At 38.9% G+C, this 24,427-nt stretch overlaps 3 protein-coding genes across 5 annotated transcripts; 2 read left to right on the forward strand and 1 right to left on the reverse strand.

Annotated features, from left to right (window-relative positions):
- The first annotated feature begins 39 nt into the window (after positions 1 to 39).
- Positions 40 to 9,023, forward strand: LOC121960193 (alanine--glyoxylate aminotransferase 2, mitochondrial-like). Its single transcript, XM_042509811.2, has 14 exons — positions 40 to 196; positions 1,677 to 1,765; positions 1,921 to 2,111; positions 2,224 to 2,347; positions 2,458 to 2,552; positions 3,180 to 3,273; positions 4,344 to 4,437; positions 5,354 to 5,454; positions 5,714 to 5,806; positions 6,151 to 6,283; positions 6,589 to 6,677; positions 6,817 to 6,966; positions 7,766 to 7,864; positions 8,504 to 9,023. The coding sequence occupies exons 1-14, from the start codon at positions 100 to 102 to the stop codon at positions 8,603 to 8,605; spliced, it is 1,551 nt and encodes a 516-aa protein (XP_042365745.2). The 5' UTR covers positions 40 to 99; the 3' UTR covers positions 8,606 to 9,023.
- Positions 9,024 to 9,159: 136 nt separating this feature from the next.
- Positions 9,160 to 18,007, forward strand: LOC121960191 (alanine--glyoxylate aminotransferase 2, mitochondrial-like). The gene is made up of 14 exons (XM_042509810.2): positions 9,160 to 9,462; positions 10,859 to 10,947; positions 11,771 to 11,961; positions 13,600 to 13,723; positions 13,823 to 13,917; positions 14,031 to 14,124; positions 14,709 to 14,802; positions 15,125 to 15,225; positions 15,426 to 15,518; positions 15,613 to 15,745; positions 15,846 to 15,934; positions 16,375 to 16,524; positions 16,788 to 16,886; positions 17,281 to 18,007. Exons 1-14 carry the CDS (start codon positions 9,366 to 9,368, stop codon positions 17,380 to 17,382), a joined length of 1,551 nt encoding a protein of 516 aa, XP_042365744.2. The 5' UTR covers positions 9,160 to 9,365; the 3' UTR covers positions 17,383 to 18,007.
- dnajc21 (DnaJ heat shock protein family (Hsp40) member C21) lies at positions 17,848 to 23,759 on the reverse strand. Of its 3 annotated transcripts, none has more exons than XM_042509814.2 (12): positions 23,330 to 23,759; positions 22,569 to 22,662; positions 22,291 to 22,414; positions 21,337 to 21,465; positions 20,855 to 21,159; positions 20,601 to 20,764; positions 20,327 to 20,423; positions 19,618 to 19,797; positions 19,468 to 19,516; positions 19,217 to 19,380; positions 18,702 to 18,792; positions 17,848 to 18,470 (listed from the first exon to the last, which is right to left on the reverse strand). In XM_042509814.2, the coding sequence occupies exons 1-12, from the start codon at positions 23,424 to 23,426 to the stop codon at positions 18,309 to 18,311; spliced, it is 1,656 nt and encodes a 551-aa protein (XP_042365748.2). In that variant the 5' UTR covers positions 23,427 to 23,759; the 3' UTR covers positions 17,848 to 18,308. The 3 variants fall into 3 exon arrangements, with proteins under 3 accessions (XP_042365748.2, XP_087927655.1, XP_087927654.1); XM_088071529.1 differs by having other exon boundaries at positions 18,702 to 18,789; positions 20,327 to 20,444; XM_088071528.1 differs by having other exon boundaries at positions 20,327 to 20,444.
- Positions 23,760 to 24,427: the final 668 nt, after the last annotated feature.

A 24,427-nucleotide genomic window follows, 5' to 3' on the forward strand; every position in this document is an offset into this window, starting at 1 on the left:
CGCAAACCTCAGGCACTTTAGAGGCAGGAAAGCCTGAAGTAGGTCCGCTGCCGACCAGAGAGGAGTTAGACAGCCGTGTTTTCTCTGTACCTGCTCAACATGTTTAAAGTTGCTTCCTCTCTAAGTGGCCGCTGTGCAGCCTTGACAGGACAGTCCTGCTGTCGGCCCGCGACAGTTAGACTCCACTTGGCAAGTGGTGAGTTACCATGGAGACGAACCAAAAATCCACAGCTAGCTAACCAACTTGAGTTGCTTATGGTCTGATAAAATAATACCGCTTTTACGACCTAAACACGGTGTGAGTTTATGTAAGCGTTTATGTTTGTCGTTGTAAGTAATCTAGAAACAACGGCACAACGGTTTATACGTAGCTAATAGTTTTTTAGCTAATAATTAAAAGCAGAAAAACGGATTTAATGTAGTGCTAAACTGTTGTTGTGTAACGCTAACTAGTAGAAGGTAGGTTAAAGTGAAATAACTTTGCTTGTTTATTACTTCAAACTAATTCAGGTTAGTGCAACAGTTCTGCAATAAATCCTACCTTTATCAAGTTTATCATGTTTAGTTTTTTGTAGAAACTGTTTTAGATTCAAACAGGGGCGCCTCAAGGATTTGAGGACATTGGGGGCTTAGCCCAGATCTCTGCAGTCCCTGAGATTATTTAACTTTATATAGAAAAAATAGTTGTTAGTAATCAATATTGAGTATAGACTACTTCACCAATGCTATGATTAAAAATTAATTGACAAGAGTTGACAGAAATGTTAAAGGAATGCATTTTTATTAATGGTGGAATGTGACTAAGCACATTTATTCAAGTCAGTATGAACTATGAACAGATTTTTAGATTATTCTACTAACATGTATAATTTTATATACAACAGTCCTGCTGTAAATGCTACCTGAACAAAAGTTACGGTAATGTTCAGTTTTTGAAGAGGTTTTGATTCACCTGTACAGATTTGTGGTGCTGTGCTGTTTAACTGTATTGCATTAAATTGACAGGTATTTCTGTCTTTTAGAGGACCCTCATTGACACATGAAGCAAACAACTATAGAAACACCTGTCACATATAAGGTTGAATTCAGTGTTGGGCCTGGGCGTCAGAGGCTTTTCGGTGTCCGAGGCCTCAGCTTCATAAATAGCCCTGGATCTAAATATATAGCCTATGTATATTTTTCAGAGATACTAATTGGTCTAATAATAGAGCAAAAAATAAACATTGAAATACTTTACACTGCAATGTCTTTGGTACATTACTCAAACAGGGCACCTGTGATAGGATGACCTAAAAATATGAGTAATTTCATCAAATTTAATTGCAGCAGGAGACGTAATTGCAATAACAGAAGGTGAACTTAATGTTGTTAAAATGTCAGCCAGGTTTTTAATTAATTAAAAGTGAAAGTCTGGATGTTATGAAAAAATGACTGCATCAGTGCTAATTAACATTTCATCTGCCTGTAGCTAATAGGGGAAAGAAAGGATGAGCATTGAAAGACCTTTGCGTAAAATGTCACTGACAGGTTGTTTCACAAATGACTAAATGTCACACTAAATGTCATAGTAATGCTTCGATCAGCTTAAGCCAAGTAAAGACGTCAGCCCATGTTGTACCTCAAAGAAAAATGTCTTTTAACTCAATGACTAAACTTCAGTTGCAATAATTTCACAGGTGTATTATATCAGAAATCAGCCTTCAAACACCCTCCCACAGACATCCCAGACATGCCCCCCTGCCATTTCAAACCAGACGAATACACGGTAAGAAAGAACAACATACTGCAGGAACACAGTTTCTCTCTTTTGCACAGTTGAGTGCTGTTTTCTGCAATCACCTCAGTAATGACTATAAAACATAAACATGCCGGTAATGACATTGAGGGTAACTCCTGCCCTGTGTATTTGTCTCTGTCTAGGGTATGTCCAAAGAGCAGATGATGAAGATCCGCAAACAGAATTGCAACCCCATGATCATGAAGGTTACCTACTATAAGAAACCGGTGTTCATCCACCAGGGATACATGCAGTGGCTGTGGGATGTGGACGGGAAGCGATATCTGGATCTATTTGCTGGAGTGGCGACTGTCAGTGTGGGCCACTGCCACCCGTAAGGTCCTTTTTCTTTCCTGTGTCACACAGTGATAGTAGGTTTAATTCTGAAAAACGGTTTGTTATTAATGTTATAAAAACATGTCCTTTCCTGAAATCTGTGGGTATAGGAAGGTGACAGCAGCCGCGGTGCAGCAGTTGAAGAGATTGTGGCACACTACAAACATCTACGCCTATCCTACTCTACATGAGTACTGTGAGAAACTAGCCTCCTACTTACCAGATCCTCTTAAGGTACCGCCTCCAGATAAAAAAAAAAAAAAATTGATAAGCTAAGAGCAAGCACCCAGATAAATATACAGGCTGTATTTAAATTGTCTGCTGGTCTTTGTTTCCCTGTCCAGGTAATATATCTGACCAACAGTGGCTCAGAAGCCAATGACCTGGCTATGCTGATGGCTCGACTCTACACAGGCAACTATGACATCATCACTTTCAGGTGCAAGTCTTTTTATGAATTATGAGTAGTGAGAGACATCATTATGTGCTTCATAATTTCAGAAAGGGTATATTGAAATACAGAAATGTTTTTTCATGTTAATCCAATATTATTGCTTAAAAATGACATTATGAAAGAGCAGGCAACATTACTTTTATTTATAAGGAGAAAGACTAAAATTAAAAATTCATGGTGCAGCAATGGACAAAAAGTACATTCAGATACGTGCAATACTGCCCTTCATTTTACATCCTGCTTTTGCTCTGACTTTAGGAGATTTACTGATAGGAGATATGAAAAAGTGTTTATTTCTATTCAGGTATCCCCCTGTACTTAATTAGAACCCTGAAGCATCCACCTGATTGGAGCAGTTTGCAAAAATCTTACATGTTTTTGGTTTTTCACACAGACAGGAGAAGGACACAGACTGAGTAAACAACAGATTACAAAGACAATGATACAACTACTACTCAGGAATGTGAAAAACAATATTTTTCGCAAAAGTGTGTGTTTAAATTATATTCCTGTATTAAGTCAGCATAATTTCACACACTGTCTAGCTTGATTGCATTGCCAAGAAATCTGTGATCTAAATGTCCTGAATGTATAATGCTGTTTCTCTTCCAGAGGATCATACCACGGCGGCAGCCCGCAGACTATGGGTCTTACTTCCAATGCAGCGTATAAATACCCCATTGCCAATGGTTTAGGCTGCACGAATGTATGTAAAATCATGCAATACCATACAAGATAAGCATTCACCTGAAGATGAATATAAACATGTACATTCTTTAGAAGGTGAATATATAATATGGTGACATAAAGGAGCAAATTAACATTGCACAGAAGACAGGGGGAAGCTCTGTAGTGCTGAAAAAAAGTGAAAGTGTAGCATCTGCCTGAAAAAATAGCTGCCATTCCAAGCAACACATTCTAAACTTAAAATGTGCTGGAGGTAATTAGTTTTCACACTAAACATGTTTTAGCTTCTCAGACAGTTTTACAAATAATCTATATATTCTTACAATTATTTATTTCATTTTTCACTTCTGTGATAGGATTATGGACATTTTTTTATTAATTATACTAATTTATATAAATTGGTTAAAAAAATGACAACTGTCAAACCAGTTAGCGTTGATCAAATATATCTGTGTATGAGAAAGTTGTTTTGGCTGGTGGGTGGTGCTTTTTCAGGCTCTACTGTTCTCAACATGGCCGGGTCCCAAACGTTCTTATTTTAAAGCTAAACAGTATACTAAAATATGTTTCTGAAAACATCTGAGGCAAGAAATAGGCAGTGCAGTAACAAAATCTAGATTCATATTTGATTTGCCCAGTTTGACAGCAGTTCATGAGATGAGTGATTGACATTATTGACACCTGCATTCAGAGAGCCCTCAGCTCTAATTGGTTGATTTCAAACAGCTGTGTTAAATTCAAGCAAATTTCACTGTAAGCACTACGGGGAGGCAGAGGAGCAGGATTTTTTCTTTCTCACGTGCTACTGTGTGGACGTAGTGACAGTTTCAGCAAATGTGACAAAAAGTGATTTCTATAAAAGTTACCAACTCTGGCTCTTATTAAACAAATTTTATATAGAATTTCATTCATTTCATTAAACAGCTTCTTTACTCTCCTTCTGTTTAAGTATATATTCCATAGATGTCTGAAAGGTGAATAATGCTGTGGAGGCATTCTGTATTTCATGAAAATGTCTTTGTGCTGCATTCATGAGTGACTGTTGGTGTCAGGCTGATGTAGCTGACTGAGTTTCTGCCCTACAAACAGACCATGTGTCCTGATGTGTTCAGAGGTCTGTGGGGAGGAAGCCACTGCAGGGACTCTCCTGTGCAGACCATCAGAGAGTGTAGCTGTGCCCAAGGTACACAAACACACATGGCTCAACACACCCACACTGCTCTCATAAACAGGAAAAAAAACATGACTATGAGATTACTCATTACTACCTCTTTTGCAGTATTCCTACAAAACATTAACCTTACTTTTTTTTGCTGTGTTGTGGTCATGCACAGTGAAAAACAACAATGCATACTGGAGGATGCATGTGTCTAAATTTTGGCAATAGGTTAATCTAACTGTTTAAAATGAGACAAAAGTACTGAATTGCTCGAATGCAGTTCAAAGTCTCCCACTGTTGATCATTTACCTGTTTTACCTCCTCTAACCTTTACCCATTTTCTGGAATTTAAGCTAAATAGTACATCTGTGTCTCAGTTAGAGAGCTTACCTGGAAATTATTAGTATGTTTACATACCTACATGTCTGTTTACACAAAACAAACAACCGTTATGCAGCAATATAATACCAATATCAGTCAGTAACCCTGCTGCTGTATTTCAAATACAGTTGCTAGCTGTTATAACGGTGGACAGTTTGGAGAAAAAAAATATATTAGGGCAGTTATCACAGACCTATTTTAATTCACAAAATACAATATAATTACAAAAATGTTCAAATTACAATGGAAACAGTAAAAAAAAAGGAAGATGTTTTGTATTAGTTCAAATATTTAGGATCTTACACTGTGACTGATTTTGGTAAGCTTTAACTTTAATTTGGTAAGCTTTAACTTTAATTTGGTAAGCTTTAACTTTAATTCATTCATTAACTTCTTATAGTACATCTCAGAAAGATGATAAACGATGTATGGTATAATTACTCAACCTGTAGCTTTTGTATAAAAATGAGCATTATTTTGTAATATTCTGTATTTGTATACACATGCCAGTGTCTGTATTTGATTAATAAAAATGACTTCACTTTGTTTAATCCCACAGGTCATTGCATGGCAAATGAACAATATATCCGACAGCTCAAAGAGACGTTTGCTACCAGTGTCCCCAGTCGCATTGCTGCTTTTTTTGGAGAGCCGATTCAGGTATTATATTCTGTGGTGGAGTATTACCTAAAAAATATAGTTTTTCTTTTTGCATGTCTGATCTTTTACTTTGCCACATTGAATAGCAACATTATCGACTAATATTAGCAAATAGATGATGACAGCTGACATCAGAAAAGTGAGAACAGATTCATTTGTTATTATTTCAAACATGTTTATTGTTTTTCTCATGTTCAGTGTGACTGCTCGTGTTAATGAAGATGGGATAATGAGATACTAATGTGTTTGATTTGCACAGGGAGTTGGAGGAGCTGTGCAGTACCCTAAAAACTACCTCAAGGAGGCTTACAAACTTGTAAGAGAGAGAGGAGGGGTCTGCATTGCCGATGAGGTTTGACTCATATTTTACATGTATCAAATATTTATTTGGGTTTCTCACTAAAAGGAAATATGAAAGTGCGACACCCAATGCTCACAGGACAACAAGTCAAAAGTCAGTTTATTACTAATCTTTACAGTATTACTTGTCTTTCTAGATAAGAGTTTCTACCGCATGTAAGCTTATGGTTCCATGATGAAGTTACTGTATTATGCCCAAGAGGAAGCCATATAAAGTAAACATCATATAACATGGGTATATAAGGTTACACACAGGTGGCTTTATGGTCTTTCCATCTTTTTAGCCTTTCTGAATAAGATTTAAATAAACGTAATCATCTGTTTTGCATGTGACAGGTCCAAACAGGATTTGGGCGAACAGGAAGCCACTTCTGGGGTTTCCAAGGTCATGACGTCATTCCTGATATGGTCACAATGGCGAAGGGCATCGGTAATGGATTCCCAATGGGAGCTGTTGTTACAACACCAGGTGAGAGAATACTGTAAGGCATAAAAACCTTGTTGGAGGCGCAAACCTGGTGGAGTGTGTGCACGATGTAGCTTCAGTCGTTGGCCGCAGCCCTGCTTTGATTCTAAATTGCAGCCCTTTGCTGATCGTCATTCATTCTTTCTAACCCCTTTCCTGTCACTCTCTAGCCTTTACAATCCTTGCATGAAAATCTGCACGTATGTTCATAAATTACAGTTAAATATATTGTTGTTGTTTATTATTTCCGCAATTAAATTGGCAAGATGCAGTGGAGGTGTCAGCTTGTTTGTTCGTGTGTTTTCCAGAAATTGCAGCCTCTTTTGCGAAGGGAGTTCACTTCAACACCTTTGGAGGAAATCCTGTGGCTTGTGCCGTTGCTTCATCAGTGCTTGACGTAAGAATTCAACACGGGAGAGAGAGTTTAATCTGATCAAAATTCAGTCTGTTTCTGCATATTATTATTACTGTAGAAAACTAAAACATCATAACCAAAAAGAGCACTGAATTCAAACGTGACTATTTTTATTCAACAGACTATCAAAGAAGACGGTGCTCAACAGGTCAGTCTCAATGTGGGCACCTATCTGATGACCCAACTGGCAAAACTCAGAGACAAGTACGAGATTATCGGTGACGTTCGTGGAAAGGGTCTGCAGATCGGTGTGGAAATGGTCAAAGACAAGGTATGGAATTTGTAACAGAAGTGGCACCCACCTCTCCTCACATGCTTGAACAGCATGTGTGTGTGTCTGTCTGTCTGTGAGTGTGTGTGTGTGTGTGTGTGTGTGTGTGTGTGTGTGTGTGTGTGTGTGTTGCTGTGCTGTGCTGTGCCTCCCAGGGGCATGGTTCAGCGGTGCTCCAGTTAACCATTAGCCGGGGCAGTGGTGACCATCTGTAGAGAAGAACAATCTCAGCTGCAGTACATGCAGTACATGTACAACTACTTTAAGTTCTGACGTGTTTATTTATTCTGTTGATACTGGTAGTATCTCAGGTACAGTACAGAAACTTGTAATGAAATAAGACAGTTGCCCGGGAGTAAAAATACATATAAATAGTATAATATAGTATAATATAATAATATAATATAGTATAATAGTGTGTGTAATTTGTTTTATTGACTTTGTCTTTTGTATACAATCAGTCGTTTTAAGGTATTTTAGCCCTGTTTGGAAAATATCCTGTTGTGTCAGTGTTTTCTCATCTTGACTGGTGCATGATTTTTCAACACCTGTGACAGTCTTATTAACAACAAAAACATCATGTAGGGGCCCCACATAAACTACTTATTCTTCTGTTTGAAAAATACCATTCAAGTATTTCATTATACAGTCTCTCAAGCCAGTGAGCAGTCAGAGATGAGGTGCTTTAGTCACAATCGAATAGTGATTGAACCCAAGCAGTTGCAAAGTGTTCACATGGTGAGTTACTTTAATTACTTTGTCAGTCTCATTCATCCTTTCATCTTCTCTCTGTTCACAGGCCAGCCGGGAGCCGCTGCCTCCTGAGGCAATGAGTGAGATCTTTGAGGATGTCAAAGACATGGGGATCCTGATAGGGAAAGGAGGAGTCTACGGACAGGTAACAAAATTCACCTTCTCTCCCTATCTCAGTTTCTATGCCTCTGCTCTGATGTTAGCCATGGCCAGAGGCATTATGTTTTCAGGTTGTCACGTCCATCCATCCCATTTTTGTGAACATGGTATCTCAAGAACACCTTAACGGAATTTATATGAATTTGGCACAAACGTCTGTTTGGACTTAAACAATGAACTGATTCGATTTTGGTGGTCAAAGGTCAAGGTCACTGTGATCTCCTCTGTCTTATTCTTATGAACGTGATATCTCAAGAACATCTTTAGGGAGTTTCCTAAAATATGGCACAAGTGTCGACTTGGACTCAAGAAGAGATTAGATTTTGGTGGTCAAAGGTCAAGGTCACTGTGACCTCACAAAACATGTTTTTGTCCACAACTCAAGAATTCATACTCTAACTATGACAAAATTTCAGACAAATGTCTAATAAAATAAAATGAAGAAGTGATGACATGTTTTATCCAAAAAAGGTCAAAGGTCAACCTCACTGTGACATCATAACGTTCTGCAAAAAAACACTTCTCTGGCCATTACTTAGTGTCATAACTCAGGAACAAAATCTGGTCAGATATTGAATTGGTGACAAGCGGTAATTCTAGTTTTCTGTTTTCCTTACCACCTCAGACCTTCCGCATCAAACCGCCAATGTGCATCACAATGGAAGACGCCGATTTCTTCTTGGCAGTTTTTAACAAGTCCATCCACAACTACATGGAAAAAAGATGAAAGTCACATATAAGTTCACTGGATCACTTTATGCCAAGGACCAAATCTGGAAACGCTCTCAGCTGCGAATTTCATTTTTTGTACATCATTTAAAATGTTAAATCAATCATTTTGACCTTCTGATGAAGACTACCTCTGTTATTGCCTTCGCATAACAATTGTAAAAGGGCACTTTTGAAACTATGTTTACTGTATTGTAATCAGAAGTCTTAATCCACTTAACATACCTTACTAGTTAAATGAGAAAATAATCTTGTACACTGCCTTTTTAACAACGGACATGAAATTCATTTTGCTTGTTTTGGATCTGTTGAATCGTGCTTGAATATACCGTATGATTGGAATTTCTGAATACATGATTTGTTGCAGATTATAGATGTGAATGTATTCATATTAAATGGAGCTTGATGAACAGTCATTTGCACTCTTACACTTTGGTCACACCACCCCCTACTGACATTCGTCTTCTCTGGCCTCCAACAGGAAAGAACCAGTACCAGCCACCCAAACATATCCAGCATTCTTTCTAAACTCGAAGCATGTTGTGGAAATCTAGTGACCAAGTGCCAGTGGTTACATATTTATCTATATGACGTTGCAGACCAGTCATTGTAAGTTTGGTAGGATCAGGGTACCATTGGCTGCTCGCTGTCCACCCATCCCCGGGTGCAACCTAAAGGACAGCTTGAAGTGAGTCTGCTGCTGAGTGTCAGACAGTAAAGGGAGTAGGGAAGCTGTGTGTCTTCTGTACCTGCTCAACATGTATAAAGTTGTATCCTGTCTAAGTGGCCGCTGTGCAGGTCTCACAGGACAGTCCTGCTGCTCACCTGCTGTGGCCAAAATTCACCTTGGAAGTGGTGAGTTACCATGGAGATGAACAAAAACATAATTTGTTGATCATGATCTGTTGCTGATGCTTACACAGCCTGCAGAGGAGGTCTTTTATGTTGCCTTAAGTAGCTTTGAAAATTGTCTATTATTATTATAATTTTTTTTTTACGTTATTATTATTAGTAAATTATATCGGCTTATTAGCTCATGAGTCTAGCTAGTCAATCAAACTTTTGTTATGAAGCACATTTTAAACAAACTGATGTACTTTACAGAATGACTGACAAACACAATGTTAAAAAAGTAAAATGTTAATGTTCATAATAAAATGTTAATAGAATTAAATAATAAATGTTATGTTAATATATTATGTTATTATGGTAAAATGTCAATAACATACGAGAGAATTTTAAAAATCACAATGATTAATAATAAAATTTTGATTAAACAACAACAAATGAAAGCAAAATAAATAATTACTTTAATAAAATAAGTTTAAATAAATAGTAAAACCATAAAATGCTAAAACATTACATAAGAGTCTGACTAAATAGATGGGTTTTTAGTTTTTGTTAAAAAAAAAATGTATATTTTTCAGCTTCAGATTGTCTAAAATAAGTATTGATGTAATTTAGGACAAGATAATCTGGCTGTGTTTAAAGAGATAAACATTTCTTCAACTGTTATACAGTCTGCAGAAGAGATTGGTGCACCACACTGTAGGTAACATATTCACTGCTATTCAAAAACAGACAGGTACATTATGCAAACCAGAATTGATAAAAAGATATATTGTAAGAATCAAGACAAGTTCTAACTGACATATTCCAATCTTTGCTAGACTGGAAAAAAAGCAAGTTCAGTTTTTCCTGTGATACATAATACAAAGTTAATGTGGGTGAACCATCAATCACATTTTAAGCCAATAAAATATTGACCAGATCATTTAGAGCGAAAACAAGTGAAACAACCATAATGGTTAACAACTGATGTGTTTTTCTCTAGATGATAAGTAGCCTGATGCCATGTGTCTGAATCATTGCCCACATCTGTAATGTTTTTCAGCAATCCAATGGCAAATCCCTGGCAAATTGCAAATCAGGTGGGACTGTAGGTTATAGGTCAGAAATAATCAAGAACTGTCTCACTTGTGTTCAGTAGGACTGTTTGGCTTTCTGTTGTTGTAATGCCTTTTGAGTATACAATTTCTGCTTTGTAAACTCTGTTTTAAAGATGATACACAAATAAAGTTATTATTATAATATACTATAGGTTAGAAAAAAATTAAGAGTTTCAAGACCAAATTGTTCCAAAAACAAGCCCCAGATATCACAGAAATATTAAAGTAAGGCTCGATTAACTCATGAAGTCCTTCAAAAACTCAATCTCTTCATCTCTTTCTGTTGTCAATCACTTTTGCAGGGGCAGTATGTCAGAAATCAGCCTTCAAATACCGACCTGCAGACCTCCCAGAGATGCCCTCGTGCACTTTCAAACCAGATGAATACACGGTAAGAGTGTTGTGATATCCAGACAGCTTATATCTTGAGCTTGGGCTTCATATTCGTACTGGCTTTAGTTAAAAAGTCTAAAACGTTTTTTGTCATACAATGGTGGTGCACTTAAAATATCTGCCTTTACCTGACAGGTGTTGCATATGACATTACCCTAAACTTAATGAGAGAAACTGAAATTATTAGCTCACAATATGTTGATAGCAATTAAGATTCCCGATGGAGCTTTTCATCACTAGTGGCACTGCAGGGTAAGGTTTTTTTTGTTGTATACTTTTACTGGCTAATAAAAGCTTGATCAAACCAGACTTATGATTAAGTTATCCACAGGTCCTTGGAAAATTGGTGGTGTTACAAGTTTGGGGGTGCTGGCAGGGTGACCAACTGAAGCATACAGGCTATTTGGCAAACAGGCTAGACAGCCAGTAACATACTACCACGAGTAGGTCACAATCATGGTAACAATGTCTCTCTCACTGTACCACATTTAAGACCAGAATTTAATCCAATGTGAGTTTTACACAGGTTAAGTTGACCTTACTGGTTGCCGCAGTTCCAAACTTTATTCACTCTGGCCTTTACTTTGGGCAGTTTTAAAAGCTGGTGTGACCAAACCTTAACTTTGACCTGTCGGTGGTGCTACAAGAAAAGTCCAAGGACCAAATAAATGACCAGGATTCATCCTCTGGGGAGCTCAAATGTCTGTACTAAATTTCATTGCACTTAATCCAATCCTTTTAAAAACATTTTTCTTATTGAGGAAGTCTGTCCAGAGTGCTGAAAAAAGGTCATGATGTTCCTTACTCTGCCATGTATTCAGGGTATGTCCAAAGAGCGGATGATGGAGATCCGCAAGCAGAATTGCAACCCGGTGACCTCAAAGATTACCTACTATAAGAAACCAGTGTTCATCCACCAGGGATACATGCAGTGGCTGTGGGATGTGGACGGAAAGCGATATCTGGATCTATTTGCTGGTGTGGCAACTGTCAGTTTGGGCCACTGCCACCCGTAAGGTCCTTTTTCTTTGCCGTGATAGTACGTTTAAAACTGTGGTTGTTAACTTTTAAGTGAACTTCTATAAAGTTTTTGTCATATTTTTATGAAAATGTCACTATTTCCTGACAGCAGTACATGAGAAATCTGCAAGGTCTGTGAAAAAAAAACTCCTTCTCCTACTTGTTGTGCTTCTAATGGCATTTGCAAGAATACACTACGGCTAAAAGAAAACAACCAACCCAAGCCAAGTAACTGGTAACCCAGATAAAGACGGCGTGAAAAGGTTCTCTCAGTACCCCTTCACATGTCCAGATCTCTAACAGAAGTCAGTCAGCAGGCTTGATTAGGCCACCTGTGCCTCGTTTGTAACAATGCATCTGTCAATTAGGTGTTTAATCTCCACTTTTACTAGTGAAATGTCATACAAAATAGGGTTTTCATAAACCAGTTTTTTGTGTTTGCTCTTACTTTTTGTTTTACCTGTTTTATTGATGATATTAGTTATTTTACCCTTTGTTTAGCAGTGTCATTGTGGTTGCTGACAGCCTGGGCTGAGGAGAGAGGGTTCAGCATACTGAGGTCCTCTGGCTCTGGCTGTGTGATCAGACACTAGCGACTGACAGGATTTGGGAGCAAAATTCATCCTAGAGAGAGGAATATATATATTCTGGTTCACCTGCAGATATTTTGCCAGTTAACTGTTGATGATGGCTTGTTAGAATTAGACTTATGAGGTGTTCCCTTTTTTTTGGTTTACCCTACACTTATGCAGTGGGTGAGTCCAATTAGGATGGGGCCAGGAGGGGTTATCAGAGCCACCTGGGCATTGAGTGGGGGGATGATTGTCAGTGGCAGCTTGCTGTGAGGCAGTGGTTTCTTTTCAGGGGTTTAAAAAAAAATAAAAATTTTACCTCAGTTGCTTTTTGCTTCGTTTTCCCAGGACCTTTGTTTTTCTCTGTGAATTTTGTTAACAAATCACCACCTTTTTTTTGCAAGGACTCGTTATCCACCAAAGTCCAGAGCCAGTCAGTCACACGAAAATCCTACATTCATGTAGTGTTACTGTTTGTAAGATTATTTCTTGGGGGCTTTTATTGCCCTTAATGGACAGGACAGTTTAAGTGTGTAAGGGGGAGAGGGGGGGTGACACGCAGCCATGGGTTGAGGCTGGAATCGAACCTGCGATAGAGCGGCGCCCCATATACCTCTGTAAATGGGGCGCTGCTCTATCCACTGATCCACCAGGTGCCCCGTGTTACTATTTGTAACCCTACAGTCTGTGTTAGTGCATTGCCTATTTCTCAACTCAAATATTTTCAGAAACATTTAGTGTACTTTTTAGCTGTAAAATGAGAACATTTGTGATCAAGCCGCCATGTTGAAACAGTTGAGCCAAACAAAGTACAGCCCACCATTGGCCCACTGTTTTCATTCAGCTGCATTGGATTTTTGCAAATGCCACTAGAAGCACTAAGGGTAAGAAAATAAACATATTTTTCACAGACTATCAATATTGTGTAGTACTGTCAGGATATAGAGACAGTTTCAGCAATTTTTAACAAAAAGTGATATTTATAGAAGTTACCAACTGGAGCAGTTTTCAGTCACATATCTTCATTGTTGCTCTGACTTTCACACCTGTGGCTACAGGAAGTTGACAGCCACCACACAGAGGCAGTTGGAGAGACTGTGGCATACTACAAACATCTACGTCCATCCAAACCTCCATGAGTACTGTGAGAAACTGGCCTCCCACTTACCGGATCCTCTCAAGGTACTGGAGTGGATTAGTTTGGCTCAGGGAAGGAGGCTGGATAAACATGTAGACTGTTATTGACATATCTCTTGTTTTTTGCTTCAACGTGTTTCATAGGTGATATATCTGACCAACAGTGGCTCAGAGGCCAATGACCTGGCTATTCTGATGTCTCGACTCCACACAGGCAACTTTGACATCATCACATTCAGGTACAAGTCTTATCTTTATGTGTTTTATAATAACATGGAAATTAAGAAATGTTTTGAAGTAATACTGGCTTCAAATTTTCAAAAACATTTCATTTTTTCCCCTCTTTCTCCAGAGGATCATACCACGGAGGCACCCAACAGACCATGGGTCTCACCTCCAACTCATCATATAAATACCCTGTTGCCACTAGTGCAGGCTGCACAAATGTATGTATGCATTTATGTATTACAGTGACATATGCAGCAATACATAACATAAAACATAATTATTTATATTCTTTGGCCAGTTTGCTCTAATCTCAGTCACCAATGGGAGGATCTTCTAAGTGTTAAAAGCTACTACTACTACTACTATGGTGATTTAAATATAGTTCATCAAGCTTTTTTGTAAAGACTTGTTTGTATACTGGACACCTCTAACAGACAGTTTAGATTTTATTGTGTGGGTATTGTGATGACAAAGTTCACAAACCAGTATCTTTCAATTATATGCTCCTTCCATGCTGCTGCACACGTTATCCAAAAATAAACCCAAACACATGATGCTATCAAGAATAAAACAATCTATGGAGCTTATTAACAGGCTAATTGTTTCCAAAAACCTTCTGCAAACAGTATAAGCTGTATGTGGGCATTAACTGAGCTTTTTGCACTTACTCAGTATTAATAGATGATGGTAAACAATGCTGTGGCAGCATTGGAAATTTCAAGAAAACGTCTTTGTGCTGCATTCATGAGTGACTGTTGGTGTCGGGCTGATGTAGCTGACTGAGTTTCTGCCCTACAAACAGACCATGTGTCCTGATGTGTTCAGAGGTCCGTGGGGAGGAAGCCACTGCAGGGACTCTCCTGTGCAGACCATCAGAGAGTGTAGCTGTGCCCAAGGTACACAAACACACATGGCTCAATACACTCAGGTTATCTCTCTCACTGCTCTCATAAAAAGGCACCACGATTAAGCAGCACAATCCCCTCTGCTGCAATATTCCCACAACAAATGCAGTATGCTCAATTTCTACATTATATTATGATACGAGCCCTAAGATTTGTCAATCCTTTTATATTGCATGGAAAGACATTCAACAATTTATTGAATAGTTGCACCGCTCTTAGCTGCTGTAAAGTCACGCTGTAAGAATGATTTAGAGAATACTGCATTTATCTACGTGCTAATATGTCACCAAAAGATTTTTCTTTTATCCTACAGGTCATTGCATGGCAAATGAACAATACATTGGACAGCTCAGAGAGACATTTGCCACTAGTGTCCCAAGTCGAATTGCTGGTTTCTTTGCAGAGCCGATTCAGGTATTATATTCTGTTCTGAATATTGTCTCCATGTGATTGTGTGTCATGGATGTGACATTTGAATTAATGCAGCAATTTTAACTGAAAATCTTTGTTGGGTCCTTTGTGCCATCCGTTTTCATTGTTTGTTCATCTTGAGTGTGACCGCTTGTGTTAATTATGATGGGACTATGAAATACGAATGTGTTTGATTTGCACAGGGAATGGGAGGAGCTGTGCAATACCCTAAAAATTACCTCAAGGAGGCTTATAAACTTGTGAGAGAGAGAGGAGGGGTCTGCATTGCTGATGAGGTTAGACACACATCAAGCAATATTATGTGATGACAAAATCTAAATTTTAAAAAATCGAAAAGAAATAATTTGTTTTGCATCCGACACCTGACAGGTCCAGACAGGATTTGGGCGAACAGGAAGCCACTTCTGGGGTTTCCAAGGTTATGACGTCCTTCCTGATATGGTCACAATGGCAAAGGGCATCGGTAATGGATTTCCAATGGGAGCTGTTGTTACAACACCAGGTGAGAGAATACTGACAAAAAAAACAAACCTTGTTTGAAACAGTGGTGAGTGAAGGTGTGAACTTGTTTTTTCATGTTTGTTTGTTTGTTTTTTTTTTAGAAATTGCTGCTTCCTTTGGTAAGGCTTTCCACTTCAACACCTTTGGAGGAAGTCCTTTAGCTTGTGCTGTTGCTTCATCAGTGCTTGATGTAAGAATTAACCATATCTCACCACATCAGATCTAGTTTAATTTGATCAAAAATCCAGGCTTGTAATTGCTTAAGTTGAAAAGTCCATAATTACACAATAATCATGTATTTTTTTTCTGCTATAATCATAGATGGATTACTGAATGGGCCCACCAGGGAGCCCTAATACTATGGGCCCCAAGGCCTATCTTGGGGCCCATAGTATTAGGGCTCCCCTTGCCCTTTAATTGCAAGTTGTCATAAATATCTTCCCTGTAAATTCCATCCTGAGTGGAAAAAACTGAAACAAAAGGAGAGATATTGCTATTTGATATGTTTTTGTGTTGTGATGGCTCAGCCTATTTTTTGCATCAATTCATAAGAATACTGCTATCATCGGTCTGTTTAGATGCTGTGATTCCAGTTGGACATTAGACAATAACTTTTTTCATACTTATCAGACTATCAAAGAAGACGGCACACAGCAGAACAGTCTCAATGTGGGCACCTATCTGATGACCCAACTGGCAAAACTCAGAGACAAGTACGAGATTATCGGTGACGTCCGTGGAAAGGGTCTGCAGATCGGTGTGGAAATGGTCAAAGACAAGGTAATAATTCACCTCTCCTCACATGCTTGTACCTGTGTGTCTGTGCTGCGTCTTGTTTCACTGCACATCCAATCCATCATATGCAATATCTGACATTATTAATGACATCCCAGTGAACTTGGAGCACTGTTATGTGACGTAGTAGCATGTGAGGTCATTTAGGATAAGTGGTCAGTTGCTTGGGTGTTAGTGTTAGTTACTTAAATACAGTTTGTGTAACACGTCCAGCCTTTTTTTTTCTTTTACCTTTTCTCTGTCCACAGGCCAGCAGAGCCCCGCTGCCTCCTGAGGCGATGAGTGAGATCTTTGAGGACATCAAGGACATGGGAGTCCTGATAGGGAAAGGAGGAGTCTACGGACAGGTAACAACATTCATGATTCAAGTAGCCTGTCCCTCTGTCCAAACACTGAATTACTTGTGTTTCTGTTGCATGGTGATTATAACACTAGAGGGAAAATAAAAGAATATGGGGCAGATGTTTTTAAGTGCGAAGACACAAAAGCATCATCCTCTTCTGTTAAAATAAATTGCAATTATGGAAGTTTTCTATACATCATACACATAAAATTACTCAAGAGCAGCTTCTTGATTTCAATCCTCAATTTACACAAACCTATGAATACTCCCATGATCTCTCCCTCTTATTTTATGTGCCAGAAAAGCCTCAAGTTTCTGCTCTGCTTTCAGTATGCGGCAGAATAAATGATCTTCCTGCTAATCTCCCCTCCCGTCTCCTCATTTTCTCACCACTCCAGACCTTTCGCATCCAGCCTCCCATGTGCATCACAAAGAAAGATGTAGATTTCTTCGTGGCAATTTTTGACAAGGCCATCCACAACTACATGGACGGAAAATGAACAGGTTACTCGATGCCAAGAAGCGAACCTGTGGGGCATGCATAACAGGGGAGTGCCTTTTTGTAAATCTTTTAAAATAATGAAAAATGTAATTGTTAATCAGTTTTAAATTTGAGTTTTTCCCTTTGTGCATAAGAACTTCAAAAACTTAATAATTACTCAGTAAATGTCACTTCTCTAAAAGAGGTGGAAACATACACATATGACTTTTACACTAACTAGGAATTAATTTTGCTTTGTTTAGATCTACTGACTAACATATGAGTTTTGTAGGCTCTGAATGTAATAATATTTGATTTAAAAGATATTTGTACTTTTAAATGTTTGCTTAAATATGCCAAGTTGTTATGTGTCACCAATCAAACAACATATTCAAGGTGCAGGTGCATGTTTTCAACAGACATATCCAATACACAGGACTTTATTAGTCATGGTTACTGGAGGCAAATCATTCCAGGGTTGTTGTTTAAATACCAACGTGCTATATCACCTTTATTTTTATGATGCAGTAATACCACGACAGAGCTCTTCATGATAAACCAAGAGGGATGATTCCTAAAACAGTAAAAGATCTGAAGATAATAGCGATAAAGATGAAATAAAGGTGTTTCCTGTATGCATCCTGTATGGTTTTTCTCCACTGATTTCTCAGTACAGAGGTGTTCATCAACGGTTGGAAAAAGTTTCAAAGATTTCAATCTGGAAGACTCATAACGATAAAATAATCTCAATCATTCACACATTCATAACTTCCTCACTGAACAGGATTATTGTGTAATTTAAAAAAAAACTATACTCTCTCTGTCAGCCAACCAGTCCATTAAAAGTACACTTTTAAGCGCTTTCTTTAAATGTACTTTTCCATTGTTTCCTGTGTCCCTGCAGAGTCAAACTCCTCCATCTTCATCTGTCCAGATGAAGATGTGCTATCTGTTCTTCTTCTTGTCTTTTTTGCTCTTGTTTGTGGAGTTATGAGAGGCGTTTGAAGAGAGTGCGCTGGCGTGGCCGCTGGTCTTTAGATGGTCAAACAGCTTGTTTCTTGTGGCGAACTCGTTGTTGCAGGTCACGCAGCGGAGGTTTACTTCCCTCTGGAGGTGGAAATAGGAATGTGTGATTTAATACTAGAAGCGTGTATCACTTTCTTACAGTAAATAATGTGATTAGGTCCTTTATGATAAGTCAAAAGGGACGTCAAAGGAAAAAAAAGTGATGCTTTTAAACTGTCAAATGTGGACACACGTGTATGCATATCTGTAATAATAAAAATATTCATGGAAAATGATAATTGCAAAAAATCCTCTTAAACTCTAAGTACCAACCTCAGGACACTGTTCTCCTCCTGTGTTGGACTTGACATTCTTCGGTTTGTCTTTTCCTCCTCCTTTCTTTCCTTTTGTCTTCCCAGAGCTGCTGAGGCAACATTAAAGGGACAGATAAAAAACGATCTCATTTTGAACAGCAAAGCATACATTGTGACATTTAAAAACGTGCCAGTAACTCATGCTTTCCTGCCTATAGAATTTGTGAATTTACTATGTTGCATCCCCTATTTTCACTCACGGGACAAAGTCAGTTTCTGGTACTCCTGCAAACCTGTCACTGAAACATTAGCATTACCACCTGACTCTGCAGTTCACCTCATCTCTACAGAGCAAATGAACATCTTTACAGTCATTGCTTTAGATTTATGATGCATAAACTCACTGTCACTGAGCTTATTTTCCAACAGGCAGCTGTTTCCAGTGAAAGAGCTCCAATTAAGCAACTTTATGCCTCCTGTCCAGCACCAAATAACTACCAGATAAAGTAAGACTAACTAGTGAACTGGACTGACCTCTTGACTTCTGTGGGAGGGGGATCATCCTGCTTCTCAGGCTCTGTAGTGATCTCCGACTTCTCGACGGATTCTTCCTCACAGGTGGTCGGCGAAGGTTTCTCTCCCTCCTGCTCCTGCTCCTGCTCCTGCTCCTGCTCCTGCTCCTGCTCCTCTGGTGCACTCTAACATGGAAGAGGAGAGCGTGAATAGAAAAGGCTTTTAAGAAAGGTTCATGTCACACTAAACCAGGCATGGGCTACTGCACTCACCTGCATGACTTTCTGCTGTTTCTTTTTCCTCTTTTGCTTCTTTGAAAGCCTGCGTAGGTGAAAGAAAAATGTCAAATTATATAAAAATCTGATGTGTAAGAAAGTTCTAACCACCCTGACAACCAGGTAAAAAGTGAGTAAGCTACACACTTTTGCCTTGGCTTATCTTCCTCTTCATCTTCCTCCTCTTCCTCTTTTTGCTCATTTTCCTTCTCTTGCTCATCCTTTTCATCCTGATTCAAACCAAGCGACTCCTCTTCTTCCTCCAGCTGTTGCCGCAGCAACGCCACCATCTCCCGATGCTTTTTAGATTTCTCATGGTTTTTCATACTGAGAAGAGAGAAAACGCTGAATGTAAAATAATTTAGAAATAATTATTGACATCACTCCATGGAAAAGCTAAATTTAATAAATTAAGGAATTAAGTCCACAGAAAAAAAAATCACTTAAAACTGCATTATTTGTCTGAAATGAGTAGTATCACTGAGTAAAAGAGTAACGAAACAAAAAACGCACAAACAAAAATTCTAAGCAAGTTGATGAGTCAGAATCAACACACTGTGTAAACAATGACAATGTCTGTGCTTTTCATTCAAATTTGTAATAAACAAAAAAACATTACAGAGAGCAAAAAGAAGACATAAATGTTTTCAACAAGTACATCTTCCCCATATCTTTCCTGTCATTTACATCAGGCAATAGATTCAGTCACATCACACGATGTGTCAATATATTTGAGGTTGTTACCGCTGCATCTGGACCCTGTGCTGCTGCTATAATCAATCACAGCTCAGGGAGGTGAACTAGCATGCAGGTCCAGAGGGTAGCAGGCAGGTGAGGTGGGTGGGAGGTAACTCACGCTTTGTCTGATTTGAAGGATTTGTCACAGGCCGGGCAGTACAGACCATCGTAATAATCATCAATTGTCAGTTCGTCTCCATCAGGCTGCTCTGCATCTGTGAAAAAATATGTATGCGCTGACAAAAACCAAAGGCCACCACACACACACACACACAAAAATGAAACCTTGCTCCCCTGATGGTCTATACTGAGTATTTCATGCGGCTGTCGGGACGACACAACTCCTAGAGGTCTAAATGAAGCTTAAATCTCAAGCACACAGTCTCACTGACCTCCCTCGTCGCTGTTCTTCTCCCGCGTGTCCATATCCAGCTCCTCCTCCTCGCTCTCTGATGCATCTCCGAACTCCTCTCCGTACTGAGCCTCCATCTGCTGCAGCTCCTTCTCAAGTTCAGACATGGCCGCCCAGCTCTGCTCCTTGTACTCCTCTGCCAGTCTTGGATGGACACACAATAGAGTATTATGAGGGGGGGAAAATACAGAAAAAATGACGTCACATTTATTCAAATATCCAACCATTTCTTACTTTGCCTGGTTGAGCTTCTGCTTCCGCCTCAGCTCCTCCACCTTCTTGATCTTCTCAGCATTCTGCTCCTCCACCAGCTTCCTGTGGGCCATCACACGCCGGTCACGCTTGCGAACAAAAGCAATGAGTTGTCGCACAAGTTCGTTGCGCTCCTTTCGAGCCTTGTCTCTGGTCTTCTTGTTCTCCTTCTCCATGGCTCTTTTCTCCCAGCGGTTGGAGGCCTGCCTCGTATCATACTCCTCCTTCCAGGCAAAGTTTTTACGAGTGCAGAAGCTCTGCCAGTAGGCGTAAAACACGTGCACAACCTGTAATATGGAATACAGAGATTGATTCAGCACACCAGTTGAGCAACAATGTTTCTGGTTCACCTTAGCAACGTTAGCTTTTTACTCAGCAAAAGCAGCACATAAAACTCAACTCTTCCATCATGCAACGGAGAAATAAACACTGAGACAACCGTTTTCAGTGTGGTGCTGACTTACGGTATCATAGTCGCTCTCGGAGTCTCCAAAGGGAGGAAACTCCTCATCGTCGTCATCTTCCACCTTGCCATGCTCCATCTCCTCCTTAACTAGGGACTCAAAGAGATTCCTGTAAACTGTGTAAAATCCCTAAATCACAGAGAATGGATAAAAACAAAAGAAGAAGAAATGAGAGAATAAATCATGACACGCACAAAGATATTTCTGTCCCGACAATCCTGAAGGATGAAGCTGCCGCCATCAACTTAAACAGCAGGTGCTGACGTTAGGGTGGAGGACTCATAGTTTTAGGAATTTAGACCAAAGAAATCTGCCAGAGCTTCATCAGATCTTGGATCCACTCTCTGTGCTGTTTTGGTAGGCTAGCTGTGTGTTTGCTGTGTGCGTACTGAAAAGGAGACTGGATGTTTTTTTACTTCCAATTTTCCCACATTCCTGCAGCTGGTTTACATGTTGTCATTGCCTTCTATTTATTTGTTGTGATACAATTACTCCTTCCTCTTACTTGTACAATCATCCAACAAAGACAAACAGGCTGACCTGGTATTTAGTTGTTTGATGTCAAAACTCCTGGGTTACACTGACTTTTTAAAATCAGGTTTTGAGTTCAAGATTCCATTTCTAGTTCGTTTATGTTTATCTCTGTGCAGCTTAACAGTTACAATAACATTTTTTCTTTTCCTCCCCTCCTCAGAATCTAACATACACAAAGTAGAGAAGAGATTGGGCTATAATGACCAAATATCACATGTGACAGTATTGATTTCTCCTCCACAAAATGACACTCCAAGGGATGATTGAAAATAAGTTTCTTTAGCAGATCGGGATCCTATTTCTATTAGCATTTTCCTTCATCAAAGAGGAGGACTGAAAAGACTTAGTTGAAGATTTGATGATACAGTTTTTTGATTACTTAGCAATATGTTCATTGCACACATGTCCACAAACACTAACCTTCTCGTCATCTCCATAACCAGAGTAGCAGGTGACAGTGAAGAACTGCAGCAGGTCAATGCTGTCATCTTCATAATCTCCACTGATACCTCCTTTTAGAAGAGCATCCCTGTGATTGTCATACCTGCCACATAGAAGGAAGGAGACAGAGGAATCACACTACGATATATTTAATCCACATGGCTTGTACATAAAGGAAAAAATATTTTATGACGCTTAACATCAGAATCCTGCTGCTGTTGTGAAGTCCATACATATTTAAATTAATTTGTACACACCAAGCTCTCTCCTGCGGATCACTCAGGACATCATAAGCTGCCTGAATTAGCTTGAAGTGTTCTGCTGCTTCCTCAGCATTGTCCAAGTTTTTATCTGGAAATATCAGACAGAATCCACAGCTTTATGCACAATCCTGTAATGGCAAATTAACAGTATCTCGTGCTGATGCAAAATCCAAAAACTAAGAGTAGACAGAATAAACAAGCACAGCACAGCTTTAAGCATAGCATCATTGCAACTTTGTCATTATACTAAAGACACAAAACAAAATTAAAGTGCATATTAGTAAGCAAACACCATGCAAACAATATGTAATTAAGTGTTGCAAACAACTACAATATTAAAAACGGGCGCTACCTTTTAGTTAGTGTTACTTGTTAAGCGTAAATGCAGCACCTCCGATACATTTCAGAGACAAATATTGTACTTTTAATATGTTATCGTTATACTTAACTGACAGCTGTGCTTGCTCTCTTAACATTATACGGTTTTGATGTCAAACAAAAACAAATCAGAAGATCCAAAGCGTGTTTGGGGCATTGCACCAGTCCATACATTATCTTTCACCACTATAATGTGTATATGTTTAACTGAGATGCAACGCTATTCTTAGCAAAGACTCCAGTTGACTTTTAACTATTAACCAATAATAACAACAGTGAATTTAGCTGTTGTGCTTTAAATTAAGTATCACTTTAGAGCGATATTGATACTTTTACATCAGTCATCCCACAAAGTCCATAAGGCTATCGTCACTTACCTGGATGCCATTTCAACGCTAATTTACGATACGCTTTTTTTAAATCATCGTCTCCAGCGTCCCGTTTCACACCCAAGACCTCATAGTGACACTTCATTGTTAGCTAACTCTGAAGAAAAACTACAATAAATACAGCATAAATATGTTGTTCACGTTATCCCAGGCGACCCTTTACTGTAGCGTGCAGCTATGCTAACTGCAACTAGCTAGCAACCGGGTAGCATCTCTATTCTATCTCTTAACGATTCAGACTACTGAGATAATAGCGACAATATTGTATGGTTTTGACCTTACATATTCAAATGCGGTATACACAATGTCTTTTGTTTAGGACAAACAGTTTAGATAGGCTAAGTTATTTTTCAAAACCGGTCATAAGGACCATCATCCGCTAACATGTATTGTATGGTGCCGCTAAATCTCGCGAGAATTGATCTTCTTCATTTTATAATATCGGCAGACTGGAAGCTATGGGGATGTGTTGCTGCCCTCCACAATCCGAAATTAAATCAAACCTTACTGAATTAATATTTTTAATGGGGCTCTACGCTCTCAGGAAACGGCCATTGTGGTGATTAAAAAAAATAATCAAAGAATATGCATGTCAACAATACAGTCGCTAAAATCTCATCTGTGTGTTATCCTCCAATAAATCATGAAATTCATCTTCACCTTGCCTAAACAAGGATTATAATATAAATGAACTATAGCATTAAAAATGTGCACTAACTACCACACCTCTCTGTTTATTCCATACTCTTACTCTTGTAGATAAGGTATCACAGATATCAGCTTACTGCCATTACTTACCATGATGTTCTCTGATGGTAATAGGGGCAGTTGCACCTTTCTTGCATTTACACAGGCCACCTATTCTGTCACTAAGTTGCGAACCAACTTTTAAAATATACACATGGCATTTCTGAATCAGTATCTTTGAATGTAACTACAACAAGGCAAGCAAAAATATAATTAAAAACAAGCTGGACCACCAGGATCTTATGATTGCAGTGTCTTTTCCACGCTTTAGGACGTTTAAAAAAATTTTTAGTTAAACGTTTTATATGTTGTATGAACAGTTGTGTACAGGCAGTTCAT

Source organism: Plectropomus leopardus, chromosome 20 (assembly GCF_026936395.1).
Source record: "Plectropomus leopardus strain MGB_pleo_1.0 chromosome 20, ASM2693639v1, whole genome shotgun sequence".
Taxonomy (NCBI): domain Eukaryota; kingdom Metazoa; phylum Chordata; class Actinopteri; order Perciformes; family Serranidae; genus Plectropomus; species Plectropomus leopardus.